The sequence below is a fragment of the Euprymna scolopes genome, chromosome 2 (assembly GCF_053919585.1).
Source record: "Euprymna scolopes isolate OS-2025 chromosome 2, ASM5391958v1, whole genome shotgun sequence".
In the NCBI taxonomy this organism is placed as follows: Eukaryota; Metazoa; Mollusca; class Cephalopoda; order Sepiida; family Sepiolidae; genus Euprymna; species Euprymna scolopes.
The window spans coordinates 201347459-201374886 of record NC_136483.1 but is presented as its reverse complement, the minus strand read 5'-3'; the positions used below and the strand labels follow the sequence as shown (position 1 = coordinate 201374886).

Sequence of the window (27428 nt, the reverse complement as noted above, 5' to 3'; positions counted from 1 at the left end):
ACATTTATTGTCTACAAATTTTACAAAGAATGATGTTTGCCAAAGTTATGATTGAAGAAAACCAACTAGCTAAGACACGTATGCATTAAACTTTGCATTTGAAAGCTAAGCAAAGGGAGACAATTTAGAATTAGGAGTTTCAATCTAATTGCCTCCCCACGAGGAAAGAGTAAGATGCAAGGTCGTTTTAATGTGAGGGGAGAATCAAGATTATCAACTTAGTTTAGGTGGTAATGTTGACACATACAGGCCCTATGCTGAAACAGACGTCATAGTCACCAATGTGTCACATGACTTGGGTTTATGTAAAACGACCCCAGGAAATGTCTGAAACTGAAACAAAATATGCTTTTTTTTTTTATAAGGAAATCACAACTTATCAAGGTCTGAAGGCCACTCGAGGATAAAGGTTAATGATGAAAGGAGGTAGTGAAGTAATTGTAAATGGTGTAAGTTGGGTAGAAATTGATTATTTAAGGCTTGACAAGAACTTGTTTACATTGAGCTTCAAGACTACCATATTGTATTCAACAAGGAAGCAAGCCAGTGGAACAATATTCCACAGTTCTAGGAAAGAAACTTTGTTTATGGAAGCTGCATTTAGAAACATTGTTGATAGTGGTTGTGGCTAATTCGGACTTTTTTTAACTGAGACGTGACAACCTTTTTCATTAAAAAATAAATGTTAAGGTTTTTAATTCAAAGACAGAGAAATTGGAGTTTTTAGAAAACTGTGACAACTTTTTTTCAACATTTTAAGGTGTTTAACCTCTCATACAATGCTTGCGTCTATGTTGTTTGTTTTTTTTATAATGTTTTCATTGTTATCAAGAATTCATTATAGCTACATTTTCGCTCCAATTCTTCTGCAACTACCGTCCTTTTTTTTTTTTTAAGCTAAAGATGCGATTACTTTTTTCTTTATTGTTGTTTAAGTCAAAACCTTAACATTAAAAAAATAAAGTCAGAAAAAAGTTGTTGCAGTTTTCTAAGAACTTCAATTCCTCTGCAACTGTGGTCTTTAAAAACCTTAACCGTAAGAAATTCTGCAGAAATAAGCAGGTTCTTTATTGGACGGTTTGTCCGCCCACGGATTTTGTTTGAAACAATCAGATTGCATGTTAATACTAACTGCCAAGGATGTTCTTGGCGCTAAAATTATCTTTTTAGATCGACAGAATTCAAAAAGACGCAGGCTTTTTTTTTTTTTTTTTTTTTTTACACAGTGATCACCACTTATCAAGGCCCGGAAGCCACTCAGGGATAAGGGTTATTGCAAGTACATTACGTTAGTGTGGAGATTTGATGAAGTGTTTACTTAAGGGGGCGGTTCATTAGGAATTTGTTAACGTTGGACTTGAACACATCCAAGTTGTAGTCAGGTGGGAAGCAGGCAGACGGAACAGAGTTCCACAGGCGTGCAGTTCTAAGAAATTGATTGGATATAGAATCCTCACTCGCGGCTCAAAGCTTCAAAATTACCTTGTCACTATGAGACGTTTTAATGCCCAAATGTGGGGCGAAATACCATTTGCAAACACCAATGCCCTTATGTCGGGCGAAGTTTTATATTTTTTGCATGATGTTGTGCTCTGCATTAATTGACCTTATTCATTACTATTAATGTCTGTGAAAGACGAAATTAAGGTCTACTGTTTGACCTGTCGTTTGTCCGCCATTGGACTGAATCCACAGAGGACTCCTAGTGGCAACCCAACTTGCAGTATCCCTCTTGAAAAATATCTCAACTCTTCAACCTGCGCTGTTCTTCGTCAGCGGAATTTCCTAACCAGCTTTTATCGGAGACCAACTATTATCCCTTCGGGAACGTTAACAGCCAATAATGGCAGAAAGCTGAAGATGACACATCTTTTACAATTTTTGCTTTAATAAAATTTACATTGAAGTTTAAAAAGTGAGCCTGTTGTAATTCTGTTTGGTTTTCCTCCATTCTGCCAGAAGCAAAACCTATGTGAGGATTTTCTCATATAACATGTATTTTTTTAATAAAAAAAAAAAAAAAAAATCAGAAAAAAAGTTGTTGCGTCTTTTTTTTTTTTTTTTTTTTAAATAAAACAAGTCAAAATTGAAGCATGACACAAACTATTAAAACGTATTTCGTTTCAGTTTCAAACATTTCATGAGGTCGTGTTTTACATAAACACAAGTCACATGACACATGGCCATGACGTCTACGTTTCAACATAGGACCTGTATGTGTCAACATTACCATATTATTGGTGTTTTGTGTACATTGGTGGGCATTGCAGGTGAAAACATATATTTACGTATTTACGTGTCCTGATTAAATTAGCATGAATACTAAAATTAAAAGTAGAAGAAGTAAAAATAGAATTATTGAGTTTTATCGTATTTTTAATGTATAAGAGTTGTGCAACCAGTTAAGTATGGTAAAATGACTATTTAGAAATCCATTCTTAACTTAAGGAGGAGGCTTTATTAACTATTCTGTACTTTCACCTAATAATTTGAGATATTAAATCTTTTATTCATGTTAAAAAATACAGTACAATTAACGGTGAACAAAAAACTTAGGCACATGGCCAACTCAAAAGGAGGGATTTTGGGGGTCATTGGTCATCCTTGTCACTCCAGAACTAAACAAAGTCAAAAGTTTCTCCCAGCTAGTATCTTCTTTCACCATAATACCGCATTCACCCTTTCATATTGGGGGACGTCCTAGTAACTCCCAATTTTTAAAACATTTTTTTTTTTTTTTTTTTTTAAACAAAATATACGTAAAAAAAAATGACTGACTTGTAAATTCTATTTAAAAAATACCAAAATAAAAAGTCCGGTTCAAATTTTGTAAAAGTACCGTGTGTTTGTTTTTCATGCAGAGGAAATTCTGCTTGTCCTGTCTTGAGGAAAAAAAAAAAAAAATTTTTTTTTATTATTATTTTTTTTTTTTTTTAATATATATTTTTTTTTAGAGCGGTTTATTTCATTGATTTACTGTGAAATTTTAACAATAGATGTTTCAGAACGAATTCACCTAAAAATATTTTTATGTCAATAACAAATTGGTTACGAGAATAATGCAAATAATAAATAAATAAATAAAAATTAAAAAAAAAAAAAAACGTACTTATCGAAGACTTCGTCGAGTTTCGATCTCCGTTCGTCGTAGGGTATATCTTCAAAGTCTTCCAGGTCGCCCAGGAAGATTTCTTTTCGGAAATTTTTGTTCAAATGTCCGTCTTGCTCCATTTTGACCCCTTCTAAATGATCCGGGGGAGCCAACCTGTCCACGGAATTTACCGCCGGAATATCCAAGGATTTCCCAACAACATTCTCCAGAAAACAGCTGAATATCAACACAACCAGAAAAACGTAACGCAGTTGATCACCCATAATTTTGTTATTCAAATTATAAGCACGAATTAGACGGATTTTGTTATTGTTTGCATTAAGATTATTGTTATTGTTGTTATTGTTGTTATACCATCGTGATGATGAGTCCGACCATCTTGGTTTCATCATCATCACAAATCTTTTTTATCCAATTAATTACTTTTTTCAATTATAAAATAAATATAGGAAGCTTCTTAACGGACGCAACTATATAAATGTTGTTACAGCTGATATTAATCTAAAAAAATAAGTTTACTCAGCATATCATATATTTTTTCGTATTTTCTTGCAACGTGTCAAGTTTGTGGTTGGATTCTTTTTTTAGTTGATTTTATTTTATTATTTTTATTTATTTATTTTTTTTTTTTTCCCATTCTTTTATTTTATTTATTGTTAACGTTTTCGTTCCCAGAATGCTAAGTACTTCCGGTTGCCTTGTCGCAGCTAGTTAACAGATAATCATTGCACTCTTAAAGAAAAATAGTCCACACTGAAAATCTTTTATTAAACATCTTTAAAGGAATATTTGTCAAAATATAAACAATATAACTAATCTATTAAATATTTTTAAGTTTATAATCAACTAAATAATACTATTTTTCAACGTATTAATTACCAAACTTGTTGCCTTTTAGAAGCGTTACCGCGTATTGATAATACATAGCAGTCACCATCTTGGAATCGCCGGTGAATTAGTCTTGTTCAAGATGGCGGATCTTAAGCAGTCTCCCGTGCCAACTCGCACTTTCAGTAAAGTGGTTATTACGTTGGAAAATATTCTTATACCAGAAGATCGACTATCGCCAACGCCATCCATGCAAGATGGCCTGGATTCCGAAGTGGAAATCGATTTACGCATAATTGGATGCGAAATGATCCAAACTGCCGGGATCCTTCTCAAACTACCTCAGGTACGGAGACGCCATATTGTATTTTTGTTCACAAGACTTTTTCGATTTTCTATTCGTATAACTTCATTAAATATTATTATTTTCTAGTTTATTTGTATACAGATTACTAATATATATATTTATATTATTTTAACATATAGGTTGCGATGGCGACGGGGCAAATGTTGTTCCAAAGATTTTACTACTCGAAGTCGTTTGTTAAACACAACATGGAGGTAAGTTGAGTCAGTTCTCGATATTATTTAAAGTTTATTTTTTTTGTTTTTAATGTCTCTTCTAAAACTGTTCGTCTGTGTGAAGTATTTACATTTTTGCGAAAAGAAAAAAATGTCATCGTTTTGATAGATTCTGTTAAATATAAACTATAATCTCGTTTTCTATTTTTTTTTCTTTTTCAACAAATTTCGTTTAGAAGCCATTTTGAATTTCTCTACTTTTCCGTTTGTAAGCAAATTTATTTCTCGTTTAATTAATTTTCGCACTGAAAATCTCGAATGTTTATATTTCAATTTTATCAGATAACACATTTTTCAAGTTGTTTTTTTTTTTTTTTTACCCAACATATGAAGTATCCAATTTTTATTTGTAAAGATCGGCCCCCGTGGCTGGATTCCTTGGCTTATTAAATCCCGTAACGAATTACAATGACCGAAATTAGACCACACAAAATACAACTGGGGTTCCTCAAAGCGAAAAACACTTAATGATTTTTTTATATTGAGTTTTTATTTTATTTATATATTTATATAGTTTATATGGTATTTGGGGGGGGGTCACTTCTAACAGGTTTTATGAATTGTTGCTTTTCATGAGGGCAATTTTTTTTTTTTTATTCTCTGGAATCAGTTTTATATTGTGTGGGCGCTTTTTTCAGCTGTTACTGAATTCCTCATCCGTGGGGGTTAATCTGTATAAGCACTCGAGTAATTTTTTTTAATGTTTGAATCTTAATTTTTCGTCTGTCCCATCTACGCGATTTGCACTTTAAACAGATGTTTGTTAAAATGGGTATTTTTTAGATTAGGTCCACCTCCACAATTTTCTTTTAAATGACGACTTTTATAAGTTTTCTACTATGCTGAATACGGAAATCGCATTGAAATTTTGAAGAAATAAGTAGTTGAGATATAAAAAGTTGTATCATGCATTGTATTCTTTGGCGGCCATCGTTTTTACGCGCACGCGCCATAAACAATTCTACGCGCGTAACAAAGATGGTCGCCAAAGAATACAATACATAATACAACTTTTTATATCTCGATAACTAATTATTTCTGCAAAATTTCAAGATTTTCGTATTCAGCATGGCCGAAAACCGTTAAAAGTCGTAATTTAAAAGAAAATTGTGGAGATGGACCTAATCTGAAAATTTACCGGGTTCGAAAAAGTTGTCAAATAACAAATGTTATCAAAGGCAAGTTGAGTTACTTTTCTACCTAACTGGACAAGTTTTTGTACTGGTGAGTGGTGCACTTATTGATCCGTGCCGAAATAACATTTAAAAAGCCATTCTTAACATGGGGAGGGTGTTTTGCACATATTCTTACAATTGAATAAAAAAAAAACATAACTGTAATTAAACTTGGAAATACGATTAAAAAAATAGCGCGGATCAGTAAGTGCACTAGCACCTAAGTTTTTAGTGTTTTTAATGTAACATGTTTATTCAGTTCGAAAAACTGTTTATTGGAAAATTTTAAATGGCGGCCGATGCTCTCTAACACGGTAAGTTTGGGAAAAGGAGTTAAAAAAAAAAAAAAAAAAAGACAAAGTACTGTTAGAAACTCGCTCCAATATGTTACCCTGACATCGGCTGTCATATATTCGGTAGGGTTTTAACAGTATTTTGTCTATTTTTTTTTATTTTTAACTCCTTTTCCCAAACTTACCGTGTCAAAGAGTCGGGTGCCATATTTAATTTTCCAATACATCGGTAAACACTGTTTTTCGAGCTGAATGCACATGGTACATTAAATAAAAACATCCAGTTAGGTAGAAAAGTAACTTATCTTGCCTTTAACAACTTTTTCGAATCTGTGTGTACAGTAATACAAATCCTGCACTTATAAAACCTTTTCGAGAGTAAACATAATTTGGAAGTGATTAAATTTCTGACTTAATTTATTAAAACAACGGGTACTTGTACAGTTTAATCAAGACATTAAAAGATGAAAATATCGCAAAAAAAAAAGGGGGGGGTATGTATCCGCGTTTTGGAGTGAAGATCTCCGAAAAAAATTTCACTTAATTGGATCGAGTAGTTTTCATGACCGCGCGTTGAAGTCAGCTATCTTTTAAATTTTTTGAACACGCCGCTCGCTGCGGGGAGATAACTCAATTTAAAGCGCCGACACTCTCTCCCCATCTTTAATACTAACTTTTCTTCCTAAAAATCGAACCTTTTGCTCGGTATCAAATTTTTTCGCTGTAAAAAAAAAAAAAAAAGAAAATTTTTTTTTTTCTTCTTTTTTTTCGGAGAACTTCGTTCCATAACGGATATGTACCAAATAACCTTTTTTCGATATGGGGGGGGGGATGTGATGTTGGGGTGCTACAAAGGTGGGCTCTCTCTACCGTGCTAGAAAGTTACTCACGCCTGAGAGTATCCTGTACTTCCATAAGGTCTCCATTATTCACCCATGTATGGAGTATTGTTGCCACATTTGGCCTGATGCATCTGCTACTAGTTTCTTACTCTTAAACAGGATTCAAAAGAGTTGCCAACTTAATAGGTCCCACACTATCGGCTAGGCTTCAGCCACTGTCCCCTCGACGAAATGTTGCATCCCTCTGCTTGTTTTACAAGTACTTTAGGTGCTCTGACAAGTTCTTTTACCCTCTCAATGTAAATATACCCGAAAAACCTGACAAGTAGCAAAATCCCATCTTTACACAGAAATCCCTAGATTTGGGAAAGCCTTCACTCTAATAGTTTTTTTTTCCCCCCCTTGGGACTGTTTGACTTTGGAATTCCCTTCTGAGTTCCTGTTTCCCTGATTGTACTGACATGCAGAAATTTAAGTTTAATCTGAACAGACATCTTGCTGCATAGTACCTCTACAACTTATGTCCCAGATAGTAGCCCCCTCCCCTACATCAAAGTGGCACTGTGCCTTGTTTGGGATGAAAATGCAATAAAAAAAATATATATCAGGAAAACTACTTACTCGCGGAAAATTTAATCCGTTTTCGGCATACCTGAAAACCTATGGAAGTCATTTTAAAAGAAAATGTTAAGATGGAAACCAAGTAAAATTTTACAAATGTGGCCGCCACCACCACATTTAAAAACTGTGGAAAAGTATATTTTCAGTGCCGTGAAAAATGCGATATTCGTTTTCAGCACATCCGAAAACCACTTGAAAACAATTTTTTAAGGCGGGTTTACTGTTGGTCTACCAGGCCACGAAATATACTCATTTGTTTTAATGAATGCCTAAAAAAAGATTTGAAAGTTGCAAATTAATATGAAAATGGCGAATACCGTGAACTTTTTTTCATAACGTTGAATAAACTTAAAAAGAAATGACTTTTTAAACTGTTTTGGCCCTTTTTTTTTTTTTTTTTTTTTTTTTTTTTTTTTTTTTTTTTTTTTTTTTTTTTTTTCGAGATTCTCCTTTAAAATAATCTTGGATATCAATCCGGTGTGAAAATAAATCGTACGCGCCTAAAAGAACAAAAAAATTGATATATCAACTATTAGGTAAAAGGGATGAAAAAAAATGATACACTTTATTCTCTGATAACTATTTTCATGAGAACAGAAAGTCTTTGTAAACAAGAGAATGCGAATCTTTACGATCATTAAAATCGGTTAATACACGTGAAAAAAGGAAACACTAGAAAAGCATTTGACCGGTTGTTGGCTGAAAATCTGGCCGAGCCAATTTCGAATCCAATTGAATCCACAGAAATTTACAAAGCTCAAACTTGACCTTATGACCTGGAAAACTCACACTTGACCTTATGACCTGGAAACAATAATCAGACGAATGGGTGGGGGGGGGGGGGCTGAAAGATAAAAACAATGCCTTTTTGAATTTGATATTTTAACGATTGGATTTTTTTTCTAAATCATTCAATGTGGCTTCTTTACGTATTTGTTTTTATTTTAATTTATAAAAAACATCAAAATTAAACAAAAAATTTGACTAAGATGTATTTTCAACACCAAAGATCATAAACATTTCAATACTTTGTTGCTTATTTAGAATTACACTTGATTAAAAAAAACAAAAAAAAAATCTTTACATACTTGTCATGGAACGAAAATGTTAAAAAAAAATCACATAAAATGATTTTTATTTTTTTTTTTAAGAAATTAAATCTTATTTTTAGCGATTAAAGTTTTTTGTTGAATTGTCGTCCTTGAATTTTGCGAAAATTAAAAACAATATGCCAGTTCTCGATTGTAACATTTTTTTTCTTAAAAACGAAAACGGTGCACATAGTGAAGCGGTACCCCCTCTGTATTTTATTTACAGCAGATTATTATTGAATGGTGACTAATCTATCAGATTATTAAAAAAAAAAAAAAAAAAAAACTTGAATATTTAACTTTTTTAAGGGGTGCTTCGTTTCTAATACAACGTTCTAGTAAATCGATCCCCCATTTTGGAAACATTGACTTTTTCGTCCAAACTTCGAATTTAGCCTTTTTTGCATATTTTGACGACCAAATAGCTTTAAAAAAAGCTAAGTTTGCGAAATTTAGGCCCCCAAAAATCGATGCTTCTAAAATGGGGATCGATTTACGAAAACATATTAGAAAGAAAGCACCCCTTAAAAATGTTAAATATTGAAAAAAAGATTTTTGATAATCTGGTAGATTAGTGACCATTCAATAATAAGCCGCTGAAAAAAAAAAAAAAAAAAAATACAGGTATGGTGCTGCTTCTGAACGTGCACTAAAAAAATTACTTGAGCAGTTTTGGAATACAACATTAGCATTCTGTGATAAAAAAAAAAGATTTTTGTGTTTTTAAGTGCATTTCTAAATAAGCACCTTTTTTGCTTCATAAAAAGGATCACTATTTGCCAAGCGTTTTTTCAGAACTCTGAAATGTTTATGGCAATAAATTTGAAGTGTTCATTTTTTTTGGTTTACCGGCAAACTTTAATGGATTTTTAGTGTTGATCAAAAAATCAACTATTAAATTTAACATCAAAAACCATTAAAATTTTCTTTATAATGTTTATTGGTCGATCTTCAGTAATAAAAATATATTTAAAATATTTATAGTTAAATAATTTTTAATGGGATGTCTTAAATTTCATTTTTGGAACTAAATTTCATCTATTGTTTCTTTCTCGCATGTTAATAAAATTCTATTTTATGCCCTTGTTGTCTAATATTATTAGATCGTGGAATTTTAACTAAAAAAAAAAATACTTCACAATGAACAGTAGTCGTAGGAAATGTAATGCTTGGAATTGAACCCCGAATCAAGTGTGATTGCTATGTTGTTACAGGTAGTAGCAATGGCTTGTATGAACCTGGCATCGAAAATTGAGGAATGTCCTCGAAGGATTCGGGATACAATAAATGTCTTCCATCATATAAAGCAACTACGAAGTGGAAAGTGAGTATTGATTTTTTTTCTTTCTTTTTTTTTTTTTTCTTTATCTTTTTCTTACTCATAAATGTTTCATTTTCTTTCAGGTTTTTTTTTTTATTTTTTTTATTTTATTTTTTTTTAGTTGCCTCCTCTCCCTTCGACATATGGGGAGGGATATAACTTAATGAATGCTTGAAATCGTTAAATATCAATAGTATTTTTTACAACCTAACCTAGCGTAGTTTTACCTCCAAAATTTTTTCTTGCTAATACGTTTCAACAGCCTTTAAAGATAATATGAAAGGAATTTTAGTCAAAGTGCTCTGTTACGCCAACTGAAGACCTCTCACAATTTTTCAATAAAATGACGACTTTTATAGGTTTTGGGGTATGTTGAAAATGAATATTGCTGGGAAAATTAGCACAATGGCAAACCCTGTTCAGCGCTAGCAGTGTCAGAAATTTCGTGAAAATAGCGAATAATTCCACCCCATCTTTCCAAGCTTATAACTCCTCGAAAAATGCAATTCAAGCCCTAATTGTTTTTTTTCAATTAAAGGAGCAAGGACCAAGATTTCATTAAAAAAAAAAAGTATTTTTTTTAAAAAAGGTTCTAAACTTCGGACTTTACAGGTAAAATTCTAAAAGAACACTATGTTTTTTTTTGTTTTAAATTTGAATATATGTATTGACCTTTTCTCTTCAATTTGTGAGTAAATAATTATGTACTTATCGGGTTCTAAATTATTATTAGACATTTACAAAATGGGAGGCGTGAATTATTCGACCTCCTGTCTTTCCAAGCTTATAACTCCTCGAAAAATGTAATTCAAGCCCTAATTTTTTTTTCAATTAAAGGAGCAAGGACCAAGGTTCCATTTTTAAAAAAAACAAAAAAAAACGTGGTTTAAAAAAAAGGTTTTAAACTTCAAACTTTACAGGTAAAATTCTAAAAGAACACTGTTTTTTTTTTTTTTTTAAATTTGAATATATTATGTATTGACCTTTTCTCTTCAATTTGTGAGTAAATTATTTACTTTCGGGTTACTAAATTAAGTATTTACTTTTTAATAGACACTTAAAAATTGGGATGGGGGGGGGGTCGTGAATTTAAAAAAAAAAAAAAACAGTTTGTCTAAAATATTATATTCGATTTATTGGAAAGAACATAAAATTTCACATTGACCCTGAAAATATCGTAAAAATAGAATCAATAGAAAAATTTTGATAGATTTTTAAAATTTAAAAATTGAAAAATATTGAGTTTAAAAATTGAAAAATATTGAGTTCGGAAAATTCATTACTGTTTTAAAAAAAAAAAAAAATATTTCTATTACTTTTAAAACAACTGTAATAGTTTATTTTGGAAGTATAATCCATAAAGAAAATAACCCACTTTTAACAGAGAAATTCCGAGATTTTTATATTGTATTCGCAGTTTCGTGTTAGGGGTGTCAAAAATTCCTACAAAAATTCTGATACTGCTAGTTCAGCGCATCATTATAGAATATATCAGTAGTTAAAAACAAAAAAACAAATTTTTTTTTTCAAGATTTTCCAGCGGATATTATAGAAACCTAAACCTAACTCTGGGATTGCTTCCATATGTGTGCGCACTTGTTAAATTCCGACATTGCTTCGATGTAGTTGTATTCACACTGAACACAGAATTATTATTTTTTTTTTATTATTATTATTATCTTGCAATTGAAATTCTTTTAAATTTTCTTGAAATTTCCTTAAAATTTTCTTGAAAGTAATTTTTTGGTGGAATTAGCTTGAAATGACGTTGCATGAACGTTTGCATTTCGTAGAATTAACTTTACAGTTCGTCTACGCATGCTCATTGAACCATTTCATTAAAACAACAAAGATGGTGGCCAACTCAAACTACTAGAAATTACATTGTATAATACAGGTATTTATATCTCCAAAACTATTTGCGTTAATTTTCCCTGCGATATTCGTTTTTAGCATACCCAAAACCTTTAAAAGTTTTTTTTTTTTTTCTTTTTTTAAGAAAATGTTGAGGATCGTTGGTGTAACTGAGCACTTTCACCAGAAATTTTCAAAATAGATTACTATGGTGGGGATCACTTTCCTATATAAATCAAAAGTAAAATGAGCCCTTCTTGGCCACGTAATGGTAAACGAGACCTGTAATCGTAAACATTTTATCAAGTTTGGTAGAAGAGTTCATAAGTTTCAAACATTTTAAAAACGCATTTCAAACATTGGCTTAATTGGGACTTTATAACTCCACAATGTTCTGTTTATTATCAGATTTGCCTTGGCAAAAGGTCTCGTTAAATATTTCCTGATATTAAGGCTGGTAACACAAAAAAAAACACTTTGAACCTATACACCTCACACACACATTTTTTATCTTTTTTTCAACAGATTACCGATTGGACACTAATTTATGAAATTCTGTCTCCATGTTTTCAAACTCTATCTCTTCTGAAACTAAAAATCGCAGAGCAGTGTTAGGGGCTCTCAAATAATTGGCTTTTTTATAGACCATTCTGTTATGGGTCTTTAGCCAGTTAAGTTTTTATGGGGTCAAAATTGAAAAAAATAGTTATATTTTGCATATTCATCTTAGTTTATTTTTAATCAGTTCATATGCGTGTCATGTTAGTACAGTGGTAACGTGACCAGCTTTGAATGCTAAAGTTTTGCTTTCTATTTTGATTCTAGCTGATGGCATCTAAATATTTTTTTACTTTTAATCACGACTCTATAAAAATGTATATGAAATCAGGACAAACTAAAATATTCAAGCGTATTTTATGACTGGGCAAAGACATGGGGTGCTTATCCTCCAGCCTTCCATCTGTTATATAAAAGGGAAAATGTGTCTTACTATGTCTGCCAAAAACATGACAAACTAACCGGACCGTGACAAAATTGATATCATTGGAAAGGTCAATCTCTCTGACGAAAAATATCTAAAATTTGGCCAAAAAGATTAATTCTGTGCGGGTCAACTGGGCCATTTTTTGCAAGGTGGAGTCACTTTTTGCATGAACATTTTTGCAAGTCATATGCCTAACAATCTCGTTATGTTATTTCGACTCCTGACATCATAAGTCATCGTGGCCGTCACAGCTAGTGCATTAACTTCTTTCTTTTTTTCCTCTTTCGCGTTACAGGTTCAAGCCTGCCTCCTGTCACTAATTTTTTTGCAGTCGCATAGGCACTCGCTGCTATTTTTGTTTTGATTCATGAAATAGTTAACTTTTTTTTTTTTTTTTTTTTTTTTTTTTTTTTCTGGCTGAGGGTTTCTCAATATCCTTAGTATACCACCTTTCTCCATTAGGGCAACATCAGGTAGCCATGCTAGTATTATTTACAAAGAAATTTCAATATTTGTAAGGGGTGCTCAGTACCCCCCTCCCCTCCCCTGTTGGAACCTCTCACAAAAACATGCACACTCCTCTTAAAAAAAAATATATATATATATAGGAATTTACATTTATTAATTTAAGGGCAATGATATTGTCCAATGCATTCCTTATTGTTTTCACTGGTCGCCATGTTTGTTTTTGCATGCATTCAATATTCAATTAATACGCGTGAAAACAACCATGGCAACCGATAAGGAATGCATTGGACAATATCATTGCCCTTAAATTAATAAATGTAAATTCCTCTCCCTTATGTGTGTGTGCATGTTCTTGTGAGAGGTTCCAACATGGGGGGAACTGAACACCCCTTACAAATATTTAAAAAAAATTTCTGTTGTAGATTGAAATAGGAAAAACTGATGGGGGTTTGCATTGTATAGGCCCACTCTATTTGTTAACAGCCTTAAAAATCTAAGGAAATAATTAACAGTGGGATCTTTTTGCCAAGGCAAGTCTTTTTTTTTTAATTGGAAATTATGGAGTTTAAAATTTTTCATGTATCTATAAAGGCTGTTGAAACGTATTAGCCAAAAAAAAAAAAAAAAAAAAAGTAGATTTTTATTTCTTTTTCGGAGATAAAACTACACTGGGTTAGATCATTAAAAAAATACAATATCGACTCCCGAATCTATGCGATAACATTATTATACATATCAAATGTATAAATAACTTGATTGTCACTATCTGGCGTTGCCCATATATTTAAAAAAAAAAAAAAAAAAGTCATCTAAAAATTGGGGTCACTATTGATCACATAAACTTAACAGGATGGTTCCAGTCAAATGATGGCATATACTATGTACAAATTTCATTGTTTCATGCTGGCATTTAAGTTTTTGGACATTACTTGTCTTTTGACTTGAAAGTGTTTGGTAGCATCCACCAGTAGCAGTAGGCATTTGATAGGAGTTGTGCTTGTAACGCTTTAAGCTACTAGTGAGGAGCATCATCTTCATGGACGTGAACCGATAACCTTACAGCTGAAGTAAAGGAGAAACCTGCTCTAGAAGAAACTGATGGCCTCAGAAGAAAATTAATGGATATGTGTAGAACAGTAAACTTTCGGTTTGGTCACATTGAAAAAAAGGATGAGAATTTTAGGGTTAGATTTGTTTAAAGGGGGGAGGGGCATGGGAGGAGGTGATAAAGATAGATTTAGTCTGAAGACCTGGTCAGAGATGGGTTAGCTTGGAAGTTAATTTCTGCAAGCCATCGAACATGTGCTTGCATAGAAAAAATGTTAAAAAGATTATGATTGGTGTGAAGCAGACGGTTATAGAATACTTCCTCCCACCTCCTAATTCAAAATCATCATGGGTTCTGTGAACTTTAGCTAACTGTAAATGGGAATTGACCAATCAAAAGCTGCTATGGCCAGATGATATAACAACACTGACTTGACCATCTGAATTGGTGAGGAGGGGAATCATGTCCTCGCTACCCAACTTTTTTAACTCAAAAGATGTTGCAAAGTTCAGATCAGATAACCATGTGCTTTGAAGATACTGAAAGAATTTATCACGGGATGGGATCTCCTAAATTGTAACCTTGTATGTTACAAGTGAACATATATATTGAAATGTATTAGTTGGGTTAAAAAAGACGTAATAAAATATTGCAATCTTTAATCTTCACATTCCAACAAATAATTATCAGAAAGTTGGTTTTAGATTGCTCATCTGTCAATACCACAATTCTTTTATTCATCAGATTAGCCTTTTTTCTTTTTTTTTTTTTTTAGGTCTGCATAGAGTGAAAAACGGTTTTATTTTCTTTAGACAAATAAAATTCAAAGCAATGAAAATTGTAATTCTGGCAAAGCAAAAACTCTGCATGAGACAAACATTTTATGAAATCAGTCATCATGACCTGGCTATGGTCGATTCTTTTTGATCAGCAGAGACTAAATGCATGGAGAGGGGAACATTTTTTTTTTTCTTAAACCAATTGCCAAAGAAGGTCAAGTTTTAAAAGCATTTTAACACGAGCTTTGCCACCACTAAGTAGCTCTGTTAGTTTTAAATGTCAAGTTTCATTTTTTTTCTTTTTTTTTTCCCCTTGTGTTCAATAAATCAACATCACTTCATTACTAGTCCCCTAAAAAAACCCTGGCAATTGTCAGATGATGTTGGCTTTTCATATAATTTGTATATAGAGAGATGGATAACATGGAAGGGGCCACCGACCTTGCTGCAGCTGTAGAGTAAGTAAAACAGGGTCTAAACTTTACCAATTAGACTAAATTTTTTTTCATTTTTTTTTTTAAAGGTTTTACGTTCTGGCCTATTGAGATCATGTGGTTTGAATTTTTGATCTCATATTTTTTTTTAACCTAATTTTCTATTTCAGTTCAAACTGAACTTAAATTCAGATCCTAATCATTCAATACATAATCATGCTTTTACTGTGGCTTGTAAATTTTCTAAACAATACTTATTTTAATAAGTTTTGATTTCTTTTGAATAAATGGATGCTTAATGAGAAATGGGTTCATAAGTGCAGTCTCACTTTTCATCTGTTTTGGATGATGTACTCACTAACCTTAAGCTGCATCTTTTTCAACTTGGAAATCTTTGTCAAACTTATGGAGCTGCATGGAACTTTTTTAAGCAAGGTTTCCAAAGTCTGATTCCTTGAAAATGAGTAGCGGTTATGTGATCCTAACCTGTCTTGTGTAAATGGTTTTTAATAATATACAGATTATCCTCAGCACAATTCCAAAGCATCAGATCATAGTTTCATATGATTTGATGGCAAAATATTTCCCAATTGGTTAATTTCTGTTGCAATGCTTTGCAAGACAGAAGTTACATATGCATCAAAAACAATTACATCCATGAATGTCAACCGTGCTTAAAATTGAAAATATAATTTTTGCTAATTTTAATGAGACAATCTTTGTCTACAGAATCTCATCTTATTTTGAATGTTTCAGTCTCTACCAGAGTTTCAAATGTATAAGACTTTTGCCATGAAATGTGTAACTTGAACGTTTCATTGCATTTGATCAGGATGTTTACTTTTAAATGTAAATTAATAGTGTGTGGTGGTGGGGGGCTAACTATAATTTGTCATTGTGAAATATATCAAATTTGATAATTATCTGCTATTGTGATACACTCAAAACCACCATCTCTAAATCTAATGATTTGCATATTCTATCAAATCAAAATGTTTTTGTATTTCTAAAATCTGTATATTTTGTTTGTGTCAATAAATTGATCAGTGAAAATTTAAATTTGATTTTTTAAATGTTTTTCCTTTTGTTAATTCTACTCTTGTCATTTGATCTGTCTTGCTGTTTCTGATTAACTGACAAGAGTAAACATATTCACCCTTTTTTACCCCATTTTATGCCTGTCATATTCATTTTAAGTTAATTTTTACCAATATATTGTTTTTTTTATATGCAGTTTTTTGTTTTAACTCTTGAACTACTGATCAATTTATTGTTATGGTTGGCAAAAATGATCATTTTCTGATTGGATTTTCTCTTTTGCTGCCTTGCACAGCTCTAAATGGAGTTGGATTGATGATACCTGGCTGTTCCCGTGTGGTCATGGGCTAGACACGTCTCCTCATCCACTCGCCTTACCTGGCTCATGAACCACTTCCTAGACACACACACCCATGGTTTGTATCGTATCTGCTTATCCAGCAGAACAGAACTGTGATGTATTTCTTTCCACTTTTTTCCCTCCCCTCATTCTTTTTATTCCAAACTTTTTTTTTTCTAATTAAATTTGAATCCCTCCCCTCCCCTACCTTCCCCTCTGGAGAATCATTTTCCGTTTAACTGATTTTTTTTTTTTTTTACCAAAAGATGCTTTCACGTTCACATTAAATTTCAAGAAAACCATGTTAACTTGTAACGCCTTTGTGCTTTTACATCATTAATAGCATTACTTTTTCTATTAAATAGAATTGCATTTTGAAGCACTTTTTTTAAGAATTAAATAGGTTTTGAAATGTTTTTAAACATTGTAATCTTCCATTGTTAATTTTCAATCTAAAACAATCCAAATTGTTTTTTCACATTTTTTGTTTCAAGTTTGATTGCATATTTTTAAAACTGTTGAATTGTTCCTTTTTAAATTGAGTTAAAAATTTTGAATGTTATGTTTTTATTCGGAAAACATTTCAATTTTACCATCACCTGAACTTTCTAGCACCACTGATAATTATGTCCACAGTTGTTACATTAATGATCTGAAGAAATCTTTTTTTATAGTTTTTCGATTTTATATGGACACAAATCTCACTTTTGTCTTATAATTTATATTCAATTTTCATTGTTCATTATCTTGTTAATGGCATTTTACTACATGTTCAAAATTGTCCTTTTTTATGTGGAGGGGAAAAATCACTTCATTTTAATGTTAAAACTTTTATAAAAGAAGTTTTTCAATTGGATTTAATCCACAAGTGTATTAATGCATGTAATCTGCTACACTTGAATCGGATGAAATTGTCTTGGAAAATCGATAGCATACTGGTAAAGAATTATGGTGTTTGGAATAATCCGTCACCATACACAATATTTTAAAACTTTGATTGCTCCAATTTTGTTTCAATATTGCTTAGTAACACATTATTTAGTAAGCACATGACTTTCCAGGTGGAATTTATCTGAGCAAAACCTGAATTACTGGTAGTGTTCCTATTTATAATGCCTCCCCATGGGACAGTTAGACACCAGGGTTGTTTAACGTGGAGAAAAGGAACAAAAAATTTTTAATTTTTCTCGGTAGTAAAGGATTGCTCCTTCACTGAAAGAGAACAACAAATTGAAGTGCAGCATCTGGAGAACAGATACTACACATTGACCTTGGCCCGAATTATTGGTAGTGTTATTGAAAAACTGAAAACAATTAAACCTACACATCGATTTGCTTTGAAGTAGCAATATATATGAAAAAAATTGAAATTGCCTAAAATATTTTAATGGCATACATAGAAAGAGCTTGGTGATCTAAAGAATCTTTTAATTAAAATCTGAAAATAAACTTGTGAATATTTTTGTGCCTCACCTGTTGTCACTTTTTTTACACTACTTTTTCAGTAAAAGTGCTATATCTTTGTTAAAACAAGATTAAGCAATAAAACTTGCCATATAAAGTCATTTTTTTTTTTTTTTAATGTAGTTCACAAAACTTGTGGATTGAACATTAAACAGCTGCTGCTGCTTTTAACCGAACGATCAAGTAAAAGTGTTTACTTTCGCTGAAAATGGGTTAATATTTTGGGAGAGGCTAATTAAAAATTGTTGGTACAAGAAGAGAAATCTACATAGAATTATCATTTTAATGCATAAAAATAATAAAAACATTATTAATTGACAAAAAATGTTTGATACACGTCTGTTTCTAAAGATAAAAACAAACAGTGGATTGGTTTATTTCATACACCAACACTAAGATTCATGTTTTTCTGTGTTTTTCAAATTTCATGGCGAAATTCCTCATAGGGAAGTCGTACCAAGCTTTTAAGCATTTGGGGGGGGGGGTCTGATGCTAAATACATGTAAAAGAATATTCATTTCTGGACAAAATAGTATTTTGAGAAAATAGAACTACAAGGTGCCTTCAATAAGTTTTGAGACTTTTTTTTTTTTCGTATGGGCACATTTATTGATAGTACACACATGAAACTAGTCCTCTTCAAAGTAATCTTTGGTTGCAATGAACTTGTACCGTTACTTCTGGAAGGCTCCAATGGAAGGAAGTATGTGAGCATGTCAATGACCCTTGTCACAGCCTCTTTAATAAGTTTCCAGACTTTTTTTGTATGGACACTTTTATTGATGGTACACACATGAAACTCTAGTTCCCTTTGAAGTAATCTCCTTTGGCTGCAATGCACTTGTACCTTTCCAACAACTTCTAGAAGGCCCCATGGAAGTCCTCTTGTGTGAGCATGTCAATGACCCTTGTCACAGCCTCTTTCCTCTCCTCAATTGTCTCATAACGACAACCTCTAAGGTTTTCCTTGAGCTTAGAGAATAAGCAAAAGTCACAGGGAGCAAGGTCTGGACTATAGGGAGGGTGAGGAACTGTCTTGATGTCCACCTTGGTCAAATAGTCTGTGACGAGGATAGAGCACTCTTGGAACAAACTTAAAGCAAGTCTTCTGCATCTTCAGTTCCTCGCAAATAATTGTGTGTACAGTTCTCACGCCAACATCACACTGTGCACTTATTGTCTCTATAAACACAACGGTCTTTATTTATGAAATTCTTTATTTGGCCAATCCACTCTGAGGTTTTGGCCTTCTTACTCCTCCCACATCTCCCGTCATCCCTCATGACTCCATGCCTTCCTTGAATATGCCATTCAAAAACATGCTCGAATCCTACCAGATGGTCCATATGTTTCTGTGGCATTTTTTCCAAGTTCAAAACAGAATATTAGTGCATATCATTCTTCTAAAGGGCCCTCCTGTCTAGATTGCATTTTTGAAATTTACTCGCTGTGACAATTAGGCTTTAGTAGGATGTATTCCACTTCCTGCTGTAGCTGTTAATTTGAACCTGAAATTAAAAAAAAAAAATGGTCAGTCATCTAAGATGTATAGCAATAACAGACTGAATTTTCAAGAGTCTTAGACAATTTTAAATTCCTGTACAGAAAATCTGGAAACTTATTGAAAGCACCTTGTAGCTTGAAAACTAATTATCCAAGACGTTTTATTATTGATGGATATTGTCATCTTCCAGATGTATTTTTTAATCAGCATTTTAAGATTGAATTGTGAGGAATTTATATTTACATATTTTTAAGGTGAATAAAATACTACAGCCAAATACAAACTTTGGCCAGATTTATACTATTTTTATGACTCTTTACCAGTAATGACAAAATTCATGTAATTAACATGTTAACACTGTTTTAGTATTTTGAAAGTATGTGAGATTTATGTCCTTTTATCTTGGACATTTTTCATCTGCAAGTGAGATCATCTACATGTTAAAGTTAATAAAAATAATTGTTTACACAAATAACTTTGACTTGCATATAAGCATCTTTAGAGTTGATATTTCTGTCTTTGTAGATGCTTGTGACATCCCTACTTTCTAAACTTTGACTATTACGATTTTTTAACTCATGGGTAAAAATCAGATTGCTTGATTTTTAAGCAGCTAGTTGAATTTTTCAGTTCATTTTTAGAGAAATCTTTTATAATACAAATCTAAATTTTTTTTTTTTTTTTTTTTTTTTTTTTTTTTAATTGAATGTTGTATAAATTTTTTTTTTTTTTTTTTTTTTTTTCTATTTTATACTGAATTTTAAAACAAGAACTTGAGTCAGCTGTCAAACTGCATTCTTCTGCTTGGCAAAAATCTTATCTGAACAAACTTTTTCAGATGTAATATTCCTGAAGTTATGGAAGAATGTTAACTCTAAAACTATCTCAAGTTAAAACAAAGCGTATCGAAATTTGCAAAAATCTTGTCCCAATGATGAAAGACCCAAAGTCATTGTCACGTGACCATTTATGTAAATATCTCTAAATCACTTCTAAGCCTAGTGTGGGATGCCCTTTTCTTTTCCCTGCAACCTCTTTCTCACAGAAGATACGTTGCAAGCCTGTCTTTGTTTTATTATTTTCATGGCAAGTGCTTGTCTAAGCTTCAATCTATGGTCCCCCTTCGCCAAACATTCACGAGAAACGCTCGTTTGGCTGTAAGCACTATCGATAATTTCTCCCACTTTTTATCTGTTCCCAAACCTAAACATAGATTTCATGAACAAAGCTTCTTTCCTAGAACTGCACATCTGTGGAACTCTCTTCCATTTGCCTGCTTTCCAGCTAACTACAATATGGCTGTCTTCAAGTCCAATGTAAACAAGTTCTTGAGGAGCCGTTCCCCTTAAGTAATGTAATTTGCCGAATTTACACTTCTAACGATTACTATATTGCCCTTTTAACTATTGTACACTTTCTAACCCTTATCCTCGAGTGGCCTCTGGGCCTTGATAAGTGGTGGTTCCTTTGTTTTTATAAAAAAAAATTTAAAAAAAGACCATGACTTACATTTTCAATCGAGTTTGGTTACTATTTGTCAAGCAATGCGAACACTAATTTGTACACACACCCAACCAAAAAACAACCTCCCCTTGCTGAATTACTAACTAGTGTCGACTGAATGAATGATGCTAATAGTTATTTGATGTACTCAGCTTTTTACACCATCAATCCTAATCACTATGGCAACTAAACAGATTTAAATTATTCTAGAAGTTTTTGTTTGAAGCTGTTAATAAAAAAAATTCTAACCAATTTGTTGAAGTGAAAATGAAACGATGTCTATGATCAAGTTGTTTACCATATTCGCTTATCAAATGGTAAATGTTATCACAATAACAAAATTCTGGAGAATCAGTTTCGTGAACTGTTAAATTGTGTTCGCTATTTTGGTTGGATATATCAGCATTGCAGTCCATACTGGATTAGCCAGGTAATAGGTAACAGGTAATAGGTAATATTTGTTCACACAATTATCTTGTAGGAAAGTTCTTTTAAACGTATGACTTATTCTGTCAATTTTACTCTTACCTTTGATTTTTATGTCGGCATTGGAGCAGGCCTTTGTCACTATTTCCTAACCTGAGCCCTCGATGATTCCGATTCTGACCATGAGTTCGTCTTTGGTGTTGCAGCATGATCTATTGAGTGTCTCACTGCACCCATACAAAGCACGCTGGGAAATCGGGTAAAATGCTGTTGCAATTCTGACAGCCAGGCTTGAGTGTTCCAACTTATGACATTACTGTTGCATGTCCAGCCTAATTACAGCTTCCTCATTGATCGAGGCTTTCACCACTTCACTTGGAATGCAGATCTAATCATCTATATTAAACATTCAGCCCACTATAAGAATTGGTATTATCAGGACAATACTGAAGGCCATGCTTGTCATTGAACAATTTATTCACATGTCGTTTAACCACCTGTTCTGATCTTGGCAACCTCTGACTCCAGTAGCTATTTTAACTTGTCAGCCCTATTTTTTGTGTGCATCGCTTGTTTTTCTTGCATTGCCTTTTATACCTGTCAGCTTTACAGCTGTGCTATTCTACAGCAGAATACTGTGCAGTAACATGAGCTCATGCTGCAACTGTTGACATGAAGCTCAACAAGGCTTGCAGGACGATTACAAGCAACCTGAAATCTACCATCTGTTTATAAGATGTCTGAAATCACTCTGCTACAGATTCGAGAGGCAATTTCGAAGGCAGAATGTGACGAGCAAAGCGATGCCAATCACCTTTCTCTACATGGACATCAAAAGGTGCCAAAATGATTACCACCCCATACACGCTTTGCCAGTGTCACAGGACTCTGATAAACAACATTGTCCTTCCACTTGTGTCGGTGGAATGGGTTTGTCAAAGATGACAATCGTGAGACTCTTCGGGAACTGAAAGAAGATCTCTTGGTAAGTTCTGGACTTCCCCAGAAAGGGTGAGTAAACACTTAACTGGACCCGAACGAAGGTTGTCAAGTGTTTTGACAACCTGCACAAATGGGCTGTGTACATGATGCTCGGTGTATCTGTGGTGTTGACATGCAGACCGTTTGAGTGAAGCATGCTCCGATGTGGACCTGAAGGGTCTCTGACACTGCCTAACGATGGATCGCTAAATGGAGTGAAACACTATGATGATGGTTACCTTTGACAGAAATTTTTTTTTTTTTCTATTATTTTTTATGAAATGTAACCAAAGTACACCTGCACCCACCACCATCTTTATTTGCACCTTTTCTCTTGTAATGGCGCATATCGACTTGTTGGAGTTGATTGTTGATAGGTTAAAGTTCAGCATCAAATTGTCGATAGTGCATTTTTTTCTCATCATAATCGAATCTTTCACTTTTTTTTTTTTTTTTTGTGCTAGTGCACTTACTGATCTGCGCTATTTTTTTAATCATATTTCCAAGTTTACTTAAAGTTTTGATATGTTTTTTTTTTTTTATAAGTTTAAAGTATAGAATAGTTACAAAACATCCTCCCCTTCCCATGTTAAAAATGGCTTTTTAAATAATGTTATTTCAGCATGGATCAATAAGTGCACTAGTACCCTTTTTTCTTTTTTTTTTTTTTCTGACTATTTCTATCATTTGCATGTTCATGTTGAGGAAATCTGAAATCTTGTATGAATTCCAAAGTATGTATTCCAAAGTATGTATTCCAAAGTATGTATTCCAAAGTATGTATTCCAAAGTATGAATTCCAAAGTATGTATTCCAAAGTATGTATTCCAAAGTATGTATTCCAAAGTATGTATTCCAAAGTATGTATTCCAAAGTATGTATTCCAAAGTATGTATTCCAAAGTATGTATTCCAAAGTATGTATTCCAAAGTATGTATTCCAAAGTATGAATTCCAAAGTATGAATTCCAAAGTATGAATTCCAAAGTATGAATTCCAAAGTATGAATTCCAAAGTATGAATTCCAAAGTATGAATTCCAAAGTATGAATTCCAAAGTATGAATTCCAAAGTATGAATTCCAAAGTATGAATTCCAAAGTATGAATTCCAAAGTATGAATTCCAAAGTATGAATTCCAAAGTATGAATTCCAAAGTATGTATTCCAAAGTATGTATTCCAAAGTATGTATTCCAAAGTATGTATTCCAAAGTATGTATTCCAAAGTATGTATTCCAAAGTATGAATTCCAAAGACATCTCTTCCACAAATATGGAGGATGTTCAAAATTGCCCATAATTTTTCTGCAGAAAAAATATCAATTGAAAATTATGGATAAATATTGTCTACACTGTAAATATAGAAACACTAATTCTTGTCGTTTAAGTTGAGCAATATTGATCCTGGTTAATGTTGAGATGGATGATTGGGAATACAAGCTGTTGTGTAATTTGAATGTCATTCTGAACAGATCACTTTCTCTAAAACCCCTTGAGGAAGGATTTAACTGACTAAACTCCTACATTGTTGTACAAATTAGTCTAGAAAGACAGTTTTTCTTTTGTACCAGCATTGCTTCTGCTCGATTTCTTCACTTGAGACTTGACAGTTCAGGAAACCTGCTGTTCTAAACCATTCATTGCCATACATTTTAAGATCTCCATTGATTTTGAGACTGAAATAGTCCAACTATAAGAAGCAAATAATGTTGGTTTGAGATTGTCTACAAAGAAATGAGTTCTTTTTATTTTATTCCTTAAACTTTATCTTCATAATTTTTGTTAGTAAACTGCTTTTGCTTTGATGACAAACTCTCAAGCGACAACAAGCTTTTGTCACTCTCCAGACAGCCTCATGGAGGCTGCGTTATGGTTATTTCCACTGGCATTTCTTTCCGCTCTGTCCCATACAGAAGTTGCAATCTGACAAACTGTCAGAAGTATGGTTGACAAAGTTCTCAGATTTGCCTGGATCTTCTGGTCAGTATGATAGTACATTTTATCCTGTCAAACATATGACACACCTGCAGATGTTTGATAAATCCCATATTTCACTGGAAACGCACATGCAATCATTGTTCGGTTTCAAGAATGACGTCATGTCATCTTCATTGCTGCCAGCATCAGATTATCAATAGAGCATTTTTTCCCTCCTCAAATCCTGAATTCACAGATTCCCTTCCAACCTTTTCTATCATTCTTCTGTTGACTTTGGAAAAGTATGAAATTTCCTTGCTCTTTCAAAGCCAATTTCAAGAAATACTTGGTCTACAAATATGGAAATTCCAAATTATCAAATTTAATTTCTAGATAGGTGAGGTTAAATTTATTTTTTAGGGAATCCAAGGGGACATAACCTCCTCATTAAAATAAGTGTACACATTGATTCAAAAATGTCTCTAAATTTTTGAGATTTTAAAACTTTTTTTTTTTAATTACATTTTCACCTCAAACAAGGCATAGTACCACTTTGATGTGGGGGACTACTATCAAGGAAATAAGTTGGAGGGATACTATGTAGGGAGTTGAGCAGCAAGATGTCTGTTTACATTACACTTGAACTTCTGCATGTCAGTACAGTTGGGGAAGCAGGAACCTGGAAGGGAGTTCCAAAGTCTAGCAGTTCTGCGGAAGAAACTATTAGAGTAGAAGGCTTTCTTACATCTAGGGATCTCTACTGTGTAGGGGAGGGACTTTGCTGCTTGTCAGATTTGTTAAGGGGGTACAAGGGTTTGTAGTTTTTTGAAGCATCCACCATCAGAATTCTTGTAAAACAGAGGGATGCAACATTTCGTCGATGGGACAGAGGTTGAAGCTTAGATAACATTTCAGGACTTATCAGGTTGGGACTCTCTTTTGAAGCTTGTCCAGAAGTGAGAGAGTAGTAGTAGATGCACCAGCCTAAATGTGACAACAATACATCATACATGGGTGAATGGTGGCCTTGTAGAGGTATAGGATACTTTCAGGCGTAAGTAACTTTCTCGCACAGTAGAGAGCCCACCCTCCTCGTAGCAGCCGTGACAATACTCAATGTATGTTTCAACTAATGTTCCCTGTTGGAACAGGTACATCATTGTTAAGCTGAGGAGTTTGAATAAAGCACTTTCAAGTAATTTATCTTTAGCTATTGGTGGTTGAAAAGGTTTCTTGTAGTCTTATGATATAAAAGTGAAAATGTGTGTGCTTTTTTTGTGTGTGTGTGTGTGTGTGTGTGTTAGGCAAGGGCTTTTTAGGGGTGGAGGTGAGGTGCTCGGGAGATTATTATTTCTTAGAACTTTTAAAATGTTCCCAAAATTATATCTACAATTTGTGAAGGGGCATTGTGTCTATCTTTTATTTGAGTGACTTTTATTTTATAAAATTACAGCTATTCTGTCTTCTCACGTGTTTTTCGTAGTAAAAAGCGAAACTAAAAATTGAAAGCAAAGTCGTGTTCTCGACCTTTCGTGCCGGGACGTCCAGAAAGCAATTAGCTTTGATCAATGTGGGGAAACCCCGTCATTTATCAGACAAGTGCTATTCATTTGGACACTCCATTTTTTATGGGAGGGGGGAAACAAATACGCAGAAAGCTTCAGGCTTAATTGGCTTGCAGCCAAAGTTAAGTGCGTGATGTTTGACGTCCTGTAACTTTTTAATCAATTTCAACCATTCTCAATTCCTCTGCCCTCAAGGCTTCGGGTTCGCGCCTACCTTCCTACTAACACCTTTTCTTTTTTTCCTACACACAACTGACAAACACCCGGATAACGCCGGGTACCCCCCGCTAGTTATTAAAGGAAACGAACTTAGTCTTGGCAGCATTGAACTTTACCATCCATTTTTGTTCCATTCCACTACAGGCTGGAGGCCTTTCTCTAGGGTTTCCATCATTGCCTTATATACGTGTTCATTCGTTTTCTCCTCATGCCTGTTATAGAGCGCAATGTCGTCAGCAAATATGCCCATTTCAGAGATACTTTTATCAGGGAGGTCATTTATGAATATCAGAAATAAAGGTCCAAGGATCGGCCACTGGAGTAGACCCGCATTTATGTCATCGTTTTGACATATGACCATCAGGAACATCCTGGATTCTTTTATTTAAGGATTTAATTATAAGTATTCGTCCAGTAATACCATTTTTCATAAGACCATAAGCCTTAGATATATCTAGGCTACTGCTCTCCTCTCGCCTTCTCTGCATTATCTAGTGGATGGTATATACATTCAGATTATTTAGGATATCTGCAGTAGAACGGGCATATTGATGATCGGACAGTAGTTTAGGAACTATACGGTGGTGGACTAGATCTTGATGAATTATGGACTCAAATATTTTGTTGAAAAGAGGGAGGAGGCTAATGGGGCAATAATTTAATAGATCAGTTCTTGTAAACTCGTATGACAGAAACAGTTTTCCAGCAGTCATGAAGAAAGATTTTTTAAGGCATTTGTTGAAAAGTTTTGAGAGAACTGGACAAACCTCAGCAAAGTTTTTTTTTTTTTTTAATAGTACAGCCGGGATGAGATCACGTCCACATGCTTTTGAGGTGTCTAGGTACTTGAGAAGGAATGATTTTCAGATCTAGTGTGGTTCCCTTCTTCAAAGGAAAATTTGGGAGGGAGTGGTTTGCTGGGTCCAAAATAGAGTTTAGGCAAACTGACGGGCAAGCATGTTAGCTTCATAGATGTTTAAAGTGTAAGGCTTCTAATTTTGAGATTGGCCAAGTCTTCCCCCCCTCCTCCCTCCCAACATA

General features: G+C 33.3%; 2 protein-coding genes across 2 annotated transcripts in view; one reads left to right on the top strand and one right to left on the bottom strand.

The window, feature by feature from the left end:
• LOC145302100 (45 kDa calcium-binding protein-like) overlaps positions 1 to 3722 on the bottom strand; it is a 140220-nt gene extending 136498 nt beyond the window's left edge. Inside the window, exon 1 of the mRNA XM_080144632.1 lies at positions 3110 to 3722. Within this exon, the coding sequence (XP_080000758.1) occupies positions 3110 to 3507 (398 nt within the window). The 5' untranslated portion in view covers positions 3508 to 3722. The remainder of the gene's footprint in view (positions 1 to 3109) is intronic.
• A 94-nt stretch (positions 3723 to 3816) lies between these two features.
• Positions 3817 to 27428, top strand: part of LOC145302084 (cyclin-L1-like) — a 49872-nt gene continuing 26260 nt past the window's right edge. Inside the window, exons 1-3 of the mRNA XM_080144631.1 lie at positions 3817 to 4286; positions 4427 to 4501; positions 9759 to 9868. Coding sequence (XP_080000757.1) covers positions 4083 to 4286; positions 4427 to 4501; positions 9759 to 9868 — 389 coding nt within the window. The 5' untranslated portion in view covers positions 3817 to 4082. The remainder of the gene's footprint in view (positions 4287 to 4426; positions 4502 to 9758; positions 9869 to 27428) is intronic.